General features: G+C 38.6%; 1 protein-coding gene across 1 annotated transcript; it reads left to right on the top strand.

The window, feature by feature from the left end:
- Positions 1–132: 132 nt before the first annotated feature.
- Positions 133–17,169, top strand: mindy4 (MINDY lysine 48 deubiquitinase 4). The gene is made up of 18 exons (XM_026927867.3): positions 133–954; positions 2,636–2,755; positions 2,832–3,031; positions 3,111–3,303; positions 6,044–6,267; positions 6,358–6,416; positions 6,513–6,622; positions 7,438–7,554; positions 8,718–8,806; positions 9,025–9,120; positions 9,213–9,276; positions 10,731–10,796; positions 10,929–10,996; positions 11,095–11,158; positions 12,018–12,179; positions 12,869–13,049; positions 13,334–13,418; positions 13,560–17,169. The coding sequence occupies exons 1-18, from the start codon at positions 895–897 to the stop codon at positions 13,606–13,608; spliced, it is 2,007 nt and encodes a 668-aa protein (XP_026783668.3). The 5' UTR covers positions 133–894; the 3' UTR covers positions 13,609–17,169.
- Positions 17,170–18,501: the final 1,332 nt, after the last annotated feature.

Genomic DNA, 18,501 nt, shown 5'->3' with positions numbered 1-18,501 from the left:
GGCATTTTTATTCATTATATAATATTCCATTTTTATTCTTATGTAATTCTGTAATCTTCTAATTATTTCAAGTTTAATTATAGATTAAATTACAGGTATTATGTATATGTTTGAATGAATTTTTAGGAAGTTTAATTGATAGATTATATTGTATTTTGGTTATTGTGTTCATTTTGGATTCATGTGTGTTGTATTTGAAGTGTGTTCAAGTGTGTTTAAGGTGTTTGGTTGGCAAAATGTAAATTTCCTTCCTTTGATGTAAATCATGAATCTTGAAAGTTACTCAATAATGGCACACAAAAAATAAAAAATAAAATAACAGCAATCATTTAAATAAGTACCCAAGCAAAGTACACTGATTCTCTCTATAAATTTATAAAATTAAAAAAAATGTTTCTACATATATAATGATACATAATATGCTATAAAATGTTTTTATTTTTTTATAATTATTATTTACATTTTATTATCTGTGAATAACTATACATCTGTTCTTAAGCACAAGAGCGCCAGTTTCCTGTTTTAACCACAAGAGGGCGCTGCTGCTGCGTCAAATAACGCGTCCGTCTAAAACACGTATAATTGGCTAGCGCTGCTGTCAATCATTTTCTGAACCAGCCAATCAAATAAGAGTTATAGCAAACACGAACACTGCGTGTTGGTGTGAAGGCGCTAAGTAGGTTACCATGGATACCAGCAGACCTAGCTAGCGTAGCTTGACTAGCAGACTAACTGACAAACCAAAGAAATGTTTTGTAATAGTAATGTCGAATTATTTTTTCCCTCCGTGTTTGTGTGTGTAGCTTGTTAGCTTGCTTGCGAGCTAAGCGCTTTGCTAACAGGTTAGCTAGTTTAGCTAGGTAAGCTAGCTCCCCGGTGTCGGTGTTGATCATCATGGGGAGAGATGTGGAGGAGGTCGCGGCTGCTGTGGTGCGGGAATATCTCAGCAGAAAGGTGGGTAAAAGAGGAAATTAAACATGAAATAATGTTAAATAAACACAGAGAGTTGTAGCTTAGCTCTCTATATAGCTATAACACCGGCTGATCAATTCAGCAATGCATTTACGTTATTAATATGTAATTAAAAAAAAAAATAAAATAAACCTTCCACTTCCGGGTGTAGTGTCACGTGACTCTGTGATCACGTGTCTTTAGACGCATGGAACCCAAAGATCTGTTCAGTAAAAGTGGATCAGTTTGTTATAAACATTTCTAGAACATTTATTAACACATACACATTTACAGAATATCTATTAACACATACATCAATACAATATCAATCTCTTATATATATATATATATAAGCAGAGAACATTAACCTATATGACCAAAAGTATGTGCACCCCTGTCCATTACACCCATATGTAGTTCTTCTCCAAACTGTTACCACAAAGTTGGAAGCACACAATCATATAGAATGTCTCTGTACGCTGTAGCTTTACAGTTTCCCTTCACTGGAACTAAGAGACTCAAACCTGTTCCAGCATGACAATGCCCCTGTGCACAAAGCGAGCTCCATGAAGACATGGTGTGTGAAGGTTGGAGTGGAAGAACTCGAGTGTCTTGCACAGAGCCCTGACCTCAACCCCACTGAACACCTTTGGGATGAACTGGAACACCGACTGAACCCCAGACCTCCTCGACATCCCAACATCAGCGCCTGACCTCACTAATTCTCTTGTAGCTGAATGAACACAAATCCCCACAGCCACGCTCCAACATCTAGTAGAAAGCTTCCCAGAAGAGTGGAGCTCATTATAACAGCAAACACACGGGGAATAAATCTGGACTGAGATGTTCAACAAGCACATATGAGTGTGATGGTCAGGGGTGCACATACTTTTGGCCCTCTTTCATCTTTACAAAATATCTTACGACATACAACTTTTTTCCTGATACAGATGATACAGATGCAGAAGCCTTTCGATGATACCCATCTGATATATAAAAAAGAAAACTACTAAGCTTTAAAGTGATTATTTTTAACTGAAGTACTACAGGAGAAAACACAAAAATCTATTATAGATCTATTCAACGAAACTCTTTCACATGAAAGTGACTCGCATAACAAATATCATAAATATAATGAAGTATAAATAGAAGGAATAAAAAAAAACAAAAAAAAAACAGTCAAATCTTTACATGCAAACATTTCCCGTTCCATAGAAAACAAATCTTCTCCGAATCCAATTCCAGTCTTTTTTTTTTCACTGATATATTTTGCTGGTGTTGAATCGGTTCCATCTGTACATCGTAGCTACGTCGTCTCCACTTACACTTATATTTGCGAAAATCGATTACATTTGATTTCGTTTATTTACTTTAAAGCGAGATCTTACCGGCCGTTGACTTGCTTTTTGACTTGCAGTTTGTAAATTACTGCTACTAATGCTAAAAATATTTTTAACACATTAGTGAGTCAATTACAAACTCAAATATTTAGTAATTCATTTAGACACATAATTAGAAATTAGAATATAATTAGGATAAAAAAAAAATCAAGGAAATCAGTGCAAAAATCAAAGAAACAAACTTCAGACACAGTTTTAGATCGCTGATGTCTGAGGTATATGTGTACATTTCTCACGCTTTTGCACTGGCTGCTAACGTAAGCGAGATTAAACTTGTTTTGTAGGGTCTGAAGAAAACCATCGCCTGCATGGACGAAGAGCTTCCACGGACAAACTCGAGCATAAACAACCGCTCAGAGCTGTGCCGAGTGCTCCGCCTAGAGAGTCTGTATAAGAAGAATAAGGTAAAGAGTCGACACAACGCGTAACGCAACAAACCGGTGCATTAAATTCTGTCTGACTTCTTTAAAAATTCGCTAGTGTGAAGAACAGCCGCTGAAAACGATGCTGGAGATCATGACGAAGGAGCGGATGAAGAAGGGCGGAGACGTCAAAAGACGCCCCGTCGAAGGGGATCAATGCGCGGAGCAGAACTCGTCAAAACCCGGTCCTGACTCCGCCGCTGATGACGATGCGAGGAGGGGAAAAGATCTCGCACAGCTGCACACGGACGAGATGAGGTGTCTAACACGTTTAATAAGGAACGCGTTTGATATATAAATATTAGACATTGCGTATATTTCATTTCTTTATCTAAAGGTTATCTGAGACGAGCACCGTGTCGCAGCTCGGCTCTTCATCTCCACCACAGCTGGAAGGAAACCTCAACACCACGTCCCCTACAGCAGGCCTGGGCTCGGAGAAGAAGAGCGGAGGAGCGGACATTCAGGCGAGCAGGAGCAGCAGAATGAGGAGAGGCATCATGGCAGGTCCTATTGCTGCCTCCTCTCAGGTACCTCGTACCGTTCCGTTTCATCCACACGTCTACTGATTAACATCATCTCTTCTGGCTTCTTTCTACTGAAAAAGTTACCAGAGAAAATATAGGTGAAGTCTGTGTAAATACATGAGCCAAGTAAGCTGTTAAACACCCCAGGACATGTTGTTTTAGGAAAATAATCAACAGAAGCATAGTTATTGTTACCACCCTGAAGTTCGTTCCTGTTCTCACTTACGTTATAGCAGCTGTAAACACTCGTTCCCTCACCAGCCTGTCTTTCTTCTCTTTCTTGAAGTTAATAAGAATTAAAACACTTACTGAGAAACTGCAAAGAAGCATAAACTCATCTTTCTTGATTAAAATTTTTTAATTAAAATTAAAAAAATTAATCTTACAGCTTCAAACTGACACTGGAGACTCCTTCCATAAACGTTAAATAAACTTCTCCTTACGGAAAACTTCACCATATCAACAATTACACACATTTTGTAAAAAATGTTTTGGGCAAATGCTTCCATTTGGACTTTCTATATTTCCTTGAAGCCTTGAACACACAACATTTTTAAAATTCAAGATTTATAATATGGAACTACTGTAACATTCAAACAGTTTATTATTTATGTCAGTAACATACGTATGTGTAACGTAAGCAGAGCAGAGGTGAAGAAGCCCGGTTTGTTATTAACGTTTATTAACGTTTTTCACACGCTCTCTGCTTATCGTACGCACACGATGATTTAAAAGTGACGTTCACTAATAATAATAATAATAATAATAATAATAATAATAAGTTTATTTTATATAGTGCCTTTCTGCAAACTGAAGGTCACTTTACAATATGAAAATAGATAAACATGACAGCAGACAAAGAACAAAAGGAAATGAACAAGAAATCCACAGCGTGAGTCAGATCATACAGTCAGAGATCAGAAAAACAAGAAAGAAAAAGATGTGTTTTAAGGTAGGGTTTGAAATCCTGTAATGAAGAAAGATCAGGTACGTTTTTGGGAAGAGAATTCCAGAGTGTGGGGGCAGAGAGACAAAACGCTCGTCCACCAAACGATGCTAACCTGTGGCGTGGAGTTAACAGTAGACCAGGATCTGAAGAGAAAACAGAGAAAACAGAGAAAACATGCAAACAGTCCTAGATCTTAGACAGAATTATCCCTAGTGAGCAAGGCTGAGGCGACTGTGGCAAGGAAAAACTCCCTTAGATGATATCAGGAAGAAACCTTGAGAGGAACCAGACTCAAAAGGGAACCCGTCCTCATCTGGGTGACACTGGAGAGTGTGATATGAACAATGTCCTTTCTGTATTTATTTATAGTCATGTAGGTTGTTGTCTTCCTCAAAGTCCACATAGGCTTGGCAGCGTTGCTTTGAACACCCAAATCCTCATGAGGCAGAAACCGGCTGGAGCAGGTCCATCTCTGGATGCCTCAGGATCCTCGTAGGGTTAGCCTCGTCTACTGGAGCTGGCACAATCTCTATGTGCCTCAGGATGGGTAGAAGAAGGGAAACAAGTGGAAAAGAAATTAGCGTAGCTGCTGTTCAAATATTAGTAAGCCCTAAGTCATAATTTGCAATTAATCCGATGTACTGAAGCACAAGGTTATGGTGTGTGTTAAGTGTTAAGTGTATGCCTGGCTAAAGATATATGTCTTTAATCTACGTTTGAACTGGGAGACTGTGTCTGAGCTTCGAACACTGTAAGGAAGGCTATTCCGAAGTTTAGGAGCTAAATACGAAAACTCTCTACCCCCTTTTGTAGACTTTGATATTCTGGGAACTACCAGAAGTCCGGAGTTTTGAGATCTTAAGGAGCGTGGTGGGATGGGAGTAATATGAGAGGCACTAGCCACTAGAGCCGAAACATCGCTGTCCATCAGGTTCGCACGTCGAACTGTAAAATGTTTAGCGATATTATGCACAGTGACGCACAAACTGACGAGCTCTGTGTCTCTTTAAAACGTTCCGCTGTCGTCGTGATTGCTGTCATGGGCCGCGTCTCAAACTGAAACCTCACAAAACTGAGCTTTCAGTAAGTTTGAATGCAACATGAGAAGTTTTTAAAATTCAAACACTAGCTGTAATAGGAAAACCAGTTAGTGTACTCAGTAATGGTTTAGAATAGTACGTAAGTGTGCAGTTTGAGATACAATGCTGTTTTGTATCGCGGAGGCAGATGGACGGGGAAATGTATCTGTTTTTATAGCTAGTGCCGCGATTCAGGAGAGAGAAAAAGACTACAATTGCACATACACTCTTCATGTAAACATGGCTTGTCTGAATGAGACTTCCAGTAACATTTCAAAATGTCAGCATAGAAAGTCCATTTTCAATATTTTTAATATTAATTTGTAAAATAAATGAATAAGACAAAGAGGAGATTGTGAGTTCCTCTCACAGTGAGTCTGGGAGTGAGTGAGTTTGGGAACCTGTGCCATAACTTATTAGAACAAACGTAACATTATGCCGATTTTGTGCAACTACGTGATGTAAATAAAGTAAACACACCTCTGAAACGTGATGAATGTGATGACAGATGAACACTTTATAGATTTCTCAGTACCTCAAAGACAAACGATGCAGTATACTGTATAAAATTTGTTTGACATCTCACAGGGTCTCGACGTTATTGTTTCAGCTTATTGCTTATGCACGTGTTACGAAGGCTCTAAGTGTTACAGACTTTTTTCCAGTGAGGTGGACCTGATAAAATGGCGGCTCATGTTGACGTATCACTCAACAGGAAAACACCAGGAGACGTCCTGCCAGAAAGACCGCCGCGTCTCCGTCTCTTTTACCCAAGAACGAAGAAGAGGATTCATCCGGACTGAACTGGAGGAGCCGGAGCAGCAGCACGGACGCTTCACACGCCAGATCGGACGAAGTCAACGCCCTCGAGCGAGAAAGCACGCCGTCTATCAGACAGAGCAACGGAACGGACAGATCGTCTAAACTCAGAGCTCACAAGTAAGAGAACTCACATTCCTGCCTGTAAATACTCCTAAATGTTATTATCTGAAACTTGCATTAACTCAATTTATGTTTTTTTTTCTTCAGAAATGAATCAGCGCCGAGTCCCAGACTGGACGCTCTTCACATGGCGGGATTGGTTCTGGGTACGGCGTCTTCGCTGTTCTTTCTAATGACGCTGGTCAGGATGGACCCAGTGTAGCCTGAACGACATTTTAACGCTCGTTTGTTTTGCTTTGCAGATGACGTAGATGATCAGGAAGTCTCGGCCGGACTCTCTGCTGTTCTGAATAATAACGTCTCACGTCATCGTGATTGGAATAAACTCCCCATGGACCAGAAAACAGCTACTGTAAGGACATAAATATTATTATTGTTGCTGTTGTTGAAGCCTAAAAGTAAAAATGTGCACAATACGGACAAAAATATGAACTTATGCTTATATTAGCTAATACAAATTGCAATTTTCAGCATATTAATATGAACTAGTGACCCTACGATGTCACGGTAGGATAAATATGATCACTTGTACACCAGTGCTGTTAAATTCTCCATTCTGATTGGTCAGAAGAGAAGGTGTGGATTAATTGTCTAAAACAGCTATAACGCGCTCGTTCTAACATCTTATCGTTTCTATAGTAACAGGACATTAACAGGGATTTTTTTTTAATGGACGCTCCACGTAAACAGATTAATAAATGTGTGTGTAATCGCTGATACGGTGATGTTTTCTGTAAGAACACGCTTATTTACCATTTATGGAAGGAGTCTCCAGTGTCAGCGCTTTGTGACAGACAGAGCTAAAGGTGTAAATTTAAGTTTTCAGACATTTTCAGGACAGAGGAGTTTACGCCTTTTGCGGTTCCGCTTGTAAATTGCTGTGGTGTAAGAGGAATAAAACACTTCATGATGTGCTGTTATAGGAAAATAATCAACTTCTGGGTAGAAACAGGTGCATCGTTGATTATTTTCCTGTAAAAGCACAACACAGCGTGATTTATTCCTTCCGTAATAAACAGCATGAAGCCTGTTGAATCGATATTGCACTTATATTCATCATTAGCTATGTTAGCATTGTAGAATACGTCCCTTTAAAGCTTTATGAATCTGAGCCTGTACCATGTGACCTGCTCCCTGACAGTAATATTATCCGTGCTGTAACTCCAGGCGCTGAAGGAGATCATCTTCGGCTCCCCCGTGGCCTGCTTCAGCGAGGAGTGGAGGTGTCAGAGCTTCACCTTTTCCAGCAGACCCGCTCTGAGATACGGCATTGTGCAGAAGAAGGTTATTAACTGCATCTAAAACACTTACTGATGCTCTTCAACGTGTCTCACGCAAACACACGGGAGTATTTTTATTTAAATATTTTAATTTTCTCAGCGCCGACATGATTGTGACTGATAGATTTTATTAAAAATGGTTCAGGTATATACATGTCTCAGTGCAGGATTGGATGGCTGCAAGGTGAATATTTCTAAATGATATACAGAAAACTTTAAGGCAGGAAATGAATGAATAAATAAATAAGTAAGTAAATAAATAAATACCTTTTGTAATAATTTAATAAGTAAGCAAATACAGGAATGAACGAAAAAATTAAATAAATGTTTTGAAACACGAGAATGAACAATTCACTACAACATGATAAATGAATTAATGAATAAATTAAATAATTAAAAATACAAATAAATAATATAAATAAGTAAATGTTAATATTTGAAACAAATAAATAAGTAAGCAAATGAATAAATAGGCACAAATAAATAAATAAATAAATAAATAAATGGTCTGGAAAATTTGACGTTGAAAAATTTCTAACTGCAAATAGAATGAATGTATGAACGAATAAAATAAATAGTAAAAATAAACAAATAAATATGTTAATAAATATATTTTGAAATGACTGACCATGTAAGAAAATTAATAAACAGACAAATAATTAAGTAAATAAATAAACATTCTGAAAAGTTTGAAAAAAATCATAATACCAAATGGAACAGTAAATAATAAAATGAATAGAATAAATAATAATAAAAAAATAAATAAATAATAAAAACAAACCAATAAATAATAAAATTAGTATGTAAGCAAATGAGTAAATATATAAATAAATTGTCTGGAAATTTTTGATAATGAATAATATATAAAAGCGGATAGAATGAATGAAGAAATCAATGAAAAATAAATAAATAAATAATAAAAACAATAAATTAGTAAATAAACGTTCTGGGTGATTTTGATACTGAAAATTTAATAACAGACAATATCAACATAAAGCATGCACATCATTTAAATGTTTTATGATGAAATTTTTTGCAGTAATTAACTAACGTATGTGGATTAAACGCACAGACGGACGCCTGCGTGAGCGATTAGAAGTGCGGATTGAGATGTTTCGGTTTGAGCCGCTGTTAAATTAGAGCGCTGTGTTGTGATGCTGTGAGCAGGGCGGGCCGTGTGGAGTGCTCGCTGCCGTTCAGGCCACCGTTCTCCAGAAACTTCTGTTTGAAGGAACCAGCAGTGACGCACTTTCTGAGTAAGCGCTTTCACGCATCAGTTCTCCTCTTAATGTCATTTCAAACTCCTTACATCTTTTCTGTGAAACTTTCTACATCTTTCACTTAAACTTCATTAAAGGTCCACTGATTATTACAAAAGTATGTTGCGTCTGTAGAATTGCACGTCACCAGCAGTCACTGCAGTCGACGCGTTTAACGCGGGAGTCATTACTGTTAATACGTGTGTTTTTTTCAGGAGACTGTCTGACGCTGTGAGGACGAAGTGCCTGACGGACGCCGTGGCTGGAATCCTGTGGAGAGCCGCAGACAGGAAGAACGTCACCGTTGCCGTGTAAAAAAAAAAAAAAAATGCGAGTTGTTAAATATGGAACTGTAGTGCTGTTGGATTTAATAATAAACAGCTTCTCACCTTTCCGTCTACAGAAACTCAGGGAGGAGTCACTTCACCCCCGTGGGCCACTACAGATCTGATGGCATTCTGGAGACGGTAAATAATTTGCTCAGTTTTCTCAAATCAACTCTTATAACATCATTATTGTGAAAAATGTTCTGATTTGTGAGTCTCTCTCCTCTGAGAAAATCCCACCCTGATACATCATTAATGATCTGATGTGTGACATAAGACACTTCCTTCACTGAGACTGACAGACACACAGGCCACGCCTCCTTCAGAGAGACAGACACACAGGCCACGCCTCCTTCAGAGAGACAGACACACAGGCCACGCCTCCTTCAGAGAGGCAGACACACAGGCCACGCCTCCTTCAGAGAGGCAGACACACAGGCCACGCCTCCTTCAGAGAGACAGACACACAGGCCACGCCTCCTTCAGAGAGGCAGACACACAGGCCACGCCTCCTTCAGAGAGGCAGACACACAGGCCACGCCTCCTTCAGAGAGACACCACCTTGACTGAAACTGACATGGACAAAGGCCACACCTCCTTCACTGAGACTGATAGACACAGAAGCCACGCCTCCTTTACAGTGACTGACAGGCATCAAGACCACGCCTCCACTGTTCCAGTGTGGAGAGATTATACACTCTGGCAATCCTCTTAGTAATATTTTTAAACAATAAAGGCCACGCCTCCTTTACTGTCACTTACAGACACACAGGCCACGCCTCCTTTTCTGTGACTGACAACGAGACCAAGCCTCCTTCACTGGCAGAGAAAGACACAGAGGCCACATCTCCTTTATTAAACAGACACAGAAGCCACGCCTCCTTCATGCCAACAGACACAAAGGCCACGCCTCCTTTATGCCAACAGACACAGAAGCCACGCCTCCTTTACGCCAACAGACACAGAAGCCACGCCTCCTTTACGCCAACAGACACAGAAGCCACGCCTCCTTTACGCCAACAGACACAGAAGCCACGCCTCCTTTACGCCAACAGACACAAAGGCCACGCCTCCTTTACGCCAACAGACACAGAAGCCACGCCTCCTTTACGCCAACAGACACAGAAGCCACGCCTCCTTTACGCCAACAGACACAGAAGCCACGCCTCCTTTATGCCAACAGACACAAAGGCCACACCTCCTTCGCTGTGACTGACAGGCACAGAGGCCACGCCTCCTTCACTGTGACTGACAGGCACAAAGGCCACGCCTCCTTCACTGTGGCAGCGTGGAGAAATTATACACTGTACCAATCAAATTAATAAGATTTTTAAATAATAAAGCATGGAGAGATTATACACAGTAACATTCATATTAATGCAACTTTTAGATAATTCGTTAATGATAACAACCTGGGTGTAAAAAAAACAAGTTAATAAAATAAAGAGTAAGAGTTCTGTTTTTAGAATCAGACCAATCACTAACTGAGGCTAAGTTTCATCTGTTACATTATTTAGAAAGAAACCATGATGCTCATTATTGGTCAGGTTCTTGCTCTTTATTAGCTAATTCATTTTTTTTTTTTGTCTCGGCAGATCACCTGCGTGAATGTTCAGAGCTTTGACGACTTAAAGCTGCTGATCGAACAGCACATTCATCAGGTACGTTTCATTAATCTGACCTGTACCATGTGACACGTCATCATATGACTAACGTCTGCATCATGTGTCCTGATCAATGCAGCCGTTCATCCAGGCCATTATATATGTATTTTTTTTTTATTCCTCCTCCAGTTTGAGTCGGGTCCGTTCGGCTGCGTCTTGCTCATCGTCTCTGCCGTCTTGTCCAGAACGATTCCGATGTAACGCTCCATTTGTTCCACACAGAGTCTAACAATTAAAACAGGTCCATTCCTGCGTTAAAGCAGCGGATTCATTTCTTTCTGCTTTTGTGCGGCAGGGTGAGAGGGGACATGGACGTTCCTACTTCCACTCTGATTGGCGCACACGGCTACTGCACGCAGGTTGGTACGTGATTCCTGACGACTCGTCTGAAGCACTGATGCGAACAATACGCAGAAAGCTCGTCATTTAACTCCAATAAAGAAAGCCTGACTCAGTGCCTGCAAGAAAATCTGAAATTACATGTACAGAGTAGATGGGATTCATTTAAAACAACAATTTAATGTGATAAGGCTGAACTATACTACGCTAAGTCACAAGATCATAGCAGAATATCCAGACTTCCAAACTGTTCCCGTTTTCTTCGTGTAGAAGTAAATATGAGACGGGTTGTAAAAGATACGTTAAATATTAAAACAAAAATGTAATGACGTGCATTAACACTGTAAAACAAAAAAAGTCTTAATCTGTGTTTGGATGATAAGATCATAACCATTACATCAGTATCCTAATGAAAAAATAATAATTTCTTTATTACATAATGACGTATCACATTTTTAGCCTTTTATAAATGCATTTATTACATTTACAGTTAACATTTATGGAAGGAGTCTCCAGTGCCAGCGCTTTGTAACAGTCAGAGGTAAAGCTCCATATCTGAAATCTTAAAGTTACGGCTTTACCTCTGACTGTTACAAAGCGCTGGCACTGGAGACTCATTCCGCAAATAAATAAACGTCTCCTTACAGAAAACTTTATTATTCAATGGCACATGGTTTTTTTTTAATCCGTTCATGATGGAGCGTCTGCTATACGAGTCTCTGTGAGTGAGCTGTTACTATAGAAACGCTAACGTAGCAGAAAGAGTGTGTTTAATATACACCTGTGATTTGCAGCTGCACTACTGTCAGAGCTGCTGTTATAGAAAATTAATCAACAGCTTCATTCCGTTAACAGGGTGTTTCTGCTCTCTTTCTGCAGGAGCTGGTAAACCTGCTGCTCTGCGGACGCGCAGTTTCTAACGTCTTTGATAACGAGATGAAGCTCGACTCCGGAAACGGAAATTTCACGCTGCTGAAGGGGATCAGAGAGCGCTGCGACATCGGACTGCTGTCTTTATATGAGCATTACAACATATGTAATGTAAGAGAATCTTCCCTTTTATGATTACATGTGAACATGTGACTTTTTTTTTTTACTTTCACATGTGAAATAGCGTGTGAACTTTTTTACATATTCACATGAATTTATATATTTATTTTAAAATCACACACGTTTCACAGGTTAAAATCATAAAACCATGTGTGTGTGTTTTTGTTCATGATTGCCATAAATTATTCTCAAGTTATTCTAAAGACTTACTGAAGTTGATTATTTTCCTAAAACAGCACTTTCTCAAATACCCTAGAATACTCCTTTAAAGGTGTGTTAGGCAAGATTCGTTTTTTTTTTTTTTTTTTTTTTTTTTAATTTTTAAAATATTTTTAAGATTAGGTCTCTAACGTTTAGGTTGGTTTGACATTTGAAAATTTTTTTTCTTTGTTTTTTTTTCTTTGTTTTTTTTTTTCTCCTTCATTCCCACCATGTTCATGAAGCTCCGCCCCCAGGATCTACAGTGGTCCGTAGCGTACAGTATTCCAGACCGGAAGCCAGTTTTCCAAACGGTTTTTCCCAGAGACTTAATACACTTTTGCTATGTGTATTAAGTCTCTGGGAAAGGCCGTGTCTTAAACCTTTGCTTCTTATCATGTTCTACAGATCTTACAGGTTAAAAGTAAGGGATATAAAAAAAAATCGACTACTGCGCCTTTAAGTGTGATTTGCCGCTGCAGGTCGGCTCTTACCTGAAGAACCCGAGGTTTCCGATCTGGGTTGTGTGCAGCGAGAGTCACTTCAGCGTCCTCTTCTCGCTGTGTGAAGATCTGACGTCCAGCCGCCGGAGCCCGCGAGAGTTTGACCTGCATTACTACGACGGCTTGGCCAACCAGCAGGAACCAATCAGATTAACAGTGTGTGAGTGAGAACGGGAACTCCGCACGCTTCCCTTCCCAAACCATTTTACGTAAAAAAAACAAAACAAAAAAACAACAACTCATTTACAGGCCTCACGTTTTACGAGACGTGTTTAGAAAGTGAATCAGTTTCTGACTTTGAGTTACGATAAAAAAAAGTCCTTGAACAAACCGCAATCTTAAAAAGCAGTGAAGATTAAATGAGAAATCTGCATGTAACATGTAGTTGTAGAGTCGAATGGCGTTGTTTTTAAAAAAATGTTTTTTTTTTCTTTTCTTTTTCAGATCCAGACTCGGCCGTAAAGACGCCGGACGCTGAGGACGTGGATTCGGACCTCACACCTCCGCTGGAGCTCTGCATCAGGACCAGGTCTGTTTCTGAAAAGCTTTAAAATAAAACTGAGATTCACAGTGATTGAGAAATGTATACGATTGACCAAAAATAAACACTAGTGCAGTGTTTTATGTGTGTGTGTGTGTGTGTGTGTGTGTGTGTGTGTGAATTTTACAGATGGACAGACGCAGCCGTGAGCTGGAACGACAGCGAGCCCATCCTCTGATTTAGGGATCGATCAGAACGATGATCTCGGTTCCTCATTGCCTTTTGTTGCTTTTTTTTAATCATCTATATTTTTGCTGCTACACGAGTATAGAGTATTCAATTTCTTTTTTATTTGTTATTTATTAAAATAGTTTGCTGTATTTTTTCCCACCTCAGAGCAGAATTCCTCATTGTCACTGTTGTGACTGACGCAATAGAGGGCGAGGTCACGGATACTGACACTAAGTTGATTAAAAAACTGCCATAGCGCTTAATAAGGAATAAAACACTCCGTGTCATGCTGTTACAGAAAAATAATCAGTGATGTGGTGGTGTGATGAAGCGGAGTCACTGTCACCCCCCTGAGAAGTTGATTATTTTCCTTTAACAGCATGTCTCTGAGTGTTTTATTCCTCTTCTTACACAGCAGTTACACATTTTTAATGAATTGAGAACATCCGAGAAACATTTATTTAACGTTTAGAGAAGGAGTCTCCAGTGTTAGCAGTAAAGCTGACAGAGGAGTTTACTTTTTTTGCAGTTTGATAAAACTGATAAAATGTATGATGTGTTCTTTATTATAAAAAAATGTAAATCGTTGGCAAATTGCTAAGAGGAATAAGAGGAATAAAACACTTCAGGACGTGCTGTTACACCAATACGCTAAAACTTTAATCTGGTGCGAGTAAACTCAGTGTTATCTGATATCATTTTTGTTTTCTAATTTTTGGTTTGATTTTTTGATTTGGTTAATTTGTGTGTGTTTCAGTTGATTTCTGTAGACAGGAGTGTGTTTGCGTTTATATGCTTTTTGATTTCATGATCTGTTGTATGTTTTTTCTTTTCTTTTTTTTTTCTTTTTTTGATTTTTGCATGTTTTATTTAATCCTAATGGGTTGTTGTGCTATATTTAATATTACCAGAGTGTATTATACGGTTTCTTTCTTTCTTTTTTACTTTTATGATGAGCTCCTGGCTTTTATTTCCGTTTTGTTGAAGATCAGATATGAGATCGGATTGTGGGTCGATTTGCATAAAAGCATCTGCCAGTTGAATAAATGTAATGTTGCATAACAGCTACTAAAACAACCGGATCTAGATTTCGTAACTCCTAGTGCGTCTACAGTGGAGATAAAAAGTTTACACACCCCTGTTAAAATTGCAGGTTTTTTCTTTTTTTCACTTGAATTGCGCACACACACACACACACACACACACACACACACACACACACTAACGGTTCTGATTTATGATACCATTTCAACTATTGCTGTTTGCACTTTTTAATTAACTTACAGAATTATTGTTTATAATCAGCAAAAGTAACCAGAATGACTCAGTGTATGTGTGTGTGTGTGTGTGTGTGTTACACTGATATCATAATATCGGTTATACCAGAATAGTTTTAGAAATCAGATTTTGTTTCACATCTCCAGAGGCTGTATGTGTGTGTGTGTGTGTGTGTGTGTGTGTGTGTGTGTGTGTGTGTCTGGTTTGATCACGACCAGATCTTCTGACAATTTCCTGGGACTCCCCATCAGTTTATACAGGACCATCTGGCATTTTAATTTTAGCTTTTCGATAATAGACCCATTTCCACCCACTCACACACACACAGCTCGAGTGTCGTAATCGACCTTTTTTCCAACACAACACCTGAACACACAACAATAGTGTCACCTGACATTCTTTTACTGTTAATACTGACTGCATAAACACCACATTCACTGGCTGAGCTAAAGATTCACACCAGATTTACAAAAGCTTCGCTGATTTTCTTCATTCTCAAGGCAATCATCTATAAATTACCACGTGTCCACAGCACAGCTGATTTACATTTAGCCACGCCCACAGAGCTCCATAAAAGGCAGTGCTCACGTAGGGGTGGAAAGAAGGAGCGCCTCCTAAGCGTGGTGTGTGCTAAATCTTCCAGTAATGCAGCTCAGCCACTGCAGCGTGTTGGCTGCACCATAGACACACACTAACTCCTGCTTCCTACTTTTAGAGGTTGCCATTACTTAATTCTTAATTTCTTTAGTCATTAAATTGGTTTGTAATTGAAATAAGTGATGTAAATGTAACAGTGTAATCCGTATATAACATCAACAACTCAACAATGATACGATTTAAAGTCCATCACTTAGTGAGGCTCTTTATACGGAAATTTACACAAACTCAGGAGCGAAACGTGGGAAACAAACATTTTCCTAATTAACCGGATTTTTCATGAACACCACATTTCTTGTGTAAACGCTCCTATGAACAATTTTCGAATAAATTCGTTTGTATCCAGTCCGTGAAACAAGTTAGTTCCTGTTCTTACGCTCTTACTCATGTTATAGCAGCTATAAACAGTCGTTCCCTCGCCAGCTTCTCTTCTTTTTAATCTCTCTTAAAGTTAGTAAGACAGAAAAATGTAGTTTTTTTGCCTGAAGTTTTTAACTAGTTCACATAACAGTTCAGCATATCTAGCTTGCACATCTTTGCAACTGAATATTAGCTAGCTCTCCATGAACACTGACGGACCAGAGATTTTTTTTTAGTTACATTAGGTCTGACCACATTAGACATCCTTTCTACAACATCGGAAATACAAGTTTAAAATGTTCACACTAGCTGTCATTTCTAACAGGACTGACTAGCATGCTAACGTTAGTTTCCACTCTTTGTACCCAGGCTGAACTTAGTTAGCAGTGACTAGCATGTCTAGCATACATATTACCTCTGAACTACTAACTTAAAAATGATCTGTTGTACTTTTTATGTTTATAATTACATTAAATGTTGTGGAATGTCTGCAAAACAATATAGTACCTCTCTTTCTCTCTCTCTCTCTCTCTCTCTCTTTCTCTCAACACTAAAAAAGTGTAAACTCTGTACTAAAGATGTCAGAACGTTACAGCTTTACCTCTGACTGTCTAAAAGCCCTGACACTGGAGACTCCTTAAATCAATGTTAAATAAATGCCTCCTCACAGAAAACTTCACCATATGTATCATTTTTAATCTGTTTATAGGGAACGTCTATCATACGAGAAGTCCTTGTGAATGAGCTGTTATTACAGAAATACAGAAATAACGTATTAGAACTAGTGCATTAATATAACCCTGTGATTTAACAGCGCTGTGGTGAAGGTATCTGCCTCGGTTTATGGGATGATTTGCCAAACACGAGGAACACTTTTGAGAACGCTGCAGGTCTTGGCCGATGTCATTAATCTGACAGACGCAGATTCACTACAAGCTTAATTCCTGTTTCTTTGCGCTGATGTTTAAACGTTAAAAAGGCATGAAAAATATCCTCCAGCATCCTGTCACTCAACCCGGGGATGAAAGCAAGAGGATCTGGCAACCTGACAGCTTTTCTTTTGTGTTTTACTGATATTACATTTATAAACCTGTATGTAAAGTAAAGTTAAAAGACATCTTAAACACCGGTAAAGTTTCCTTCACAACAACAATGTCCATGTTTCAGATAAAAAAAATACAAAACATTCATAAAATCTACAGAATGTACAGTTTCAGCTCACTGTAACTCCACTGTACCCTGAAATATAAGCATTAAAATACTTCGAAATGTTTATTTTTGCATTAATGTACCGTATGAATCTGTCTCTGAGTCTTAACATCTCACGCCTGATACGCTCTGTTCCACGAGTTGTCCGTTACAGGTGATGAAAAATGTACACAACGTTCACTGAACCCTGTTACCTGAATACATTCACTCCATCAAATATCTGGAACGTTCCACAACACAGGAAGTTGCATCATCCAGATTTCCTGAAGATCATGGGAAGAAGAAGAAGAAGAAGAAGAAGAAGAAGTTCTCTCAGTGTGTATGATATTGTAATTTTGACTGACGAGATCACTTTGAAAGTACAACCCTGTTACTCGAATTACAGAATTAAAGTATAATATTAATTTAGAAAACACAATATTTTAATATTAATATTTATATGTCATTAATGTCCTCGTGCTATTAGCATCGATGCTCAGCAAATACGTTTTGTGTATTTGCTAAAAAAAAAAGCAAAATAAACATAACCCTGTTAGTTATTTAAGAGCAAAGTGCAGCAGAAGCAAAACAAAACAAAAAAAGATACCAATTTTCTGAGCCGTTAAATGAATTTTTTTTAGATTTAATGAAAAAAAAAACTGAAACAAGAATGCTGAATAATTTACTAAATCATTTATTAACTATGAACAAAAAGTGTAGAAATATAATTTGACATGAATATATGAAGTAATTTACATTTATTTATGGATTTATTGTGTTTATTTTTATTTTATTTTTTGTATTTTGTGGATTTATTTTTGTAAACATGATTTTTATTAAATGTAAGAGAGATGTCTGTGATTAAATGACGATCCCTGCAAATAAATCATCTACTTTAAAAAAAAAAAAAAAAGTTTCTTTTCCTGAATGAAGAGTTATGAGTCATAAAGTAACGTCACACACCAAACAGACGCAGCGAAGCCGCCTCCATAAACACACGGAGCGCGCTGTAAATAACGGCAGTGTGTTCACTCCGAGCAGCTAACGGGATTAAAGTGTTTACACTCGCGCTGCTGAAGCTCCAGGGCCGAGTGATGCAGAGAGTCATTACTGAAACACCTCACTGTTCAAGTTCTGCTCAACACGGTGTGTGTGTGTGTGTGTGTGTGTGTGTGAACAGGTGTGTGTTTGTTTGTGTTTGTTATTGTTGTTGATTTTGGGAGTCAGTGTGTGTGTATGTGTGTGTGTACATGTATATGTTTGTTTGTGTGTTATTGTTGATTTTGGGAGTCAGTGTGTGTGTGTGTGAGTGTGTGTGTGTACATGTATATGTATGTTTGTGTGTTATTGTTGTTGATTTTGGGAGTCAGTGTGCGTGTGTGTGTGTGTGTGTGTGTGTGTATTGATGCCAGTGTGG

The sequence above is a fragment of the Pangasianodon hypophthalmus genome, chromosome 8 (genome assembly GCF_027358585.1).
Source record: "Pangasianodon hypophthalmus isolate fPanHyp1 chromosome 8, fPanHyp1.pri, whole genome shotgun sequence".
NCBI lineage: Eukaryota > Metazoa > Chordata > Actinopteri > Siluriformes > Pangasiidae > Pangasianodon > Pangasianodon hypophthalmus.
The sequence above is the reverse complement of the archived record's forward strand: the minus strand, read 5'-3'. Positions and strand labels throughout refer to the sequence as shown.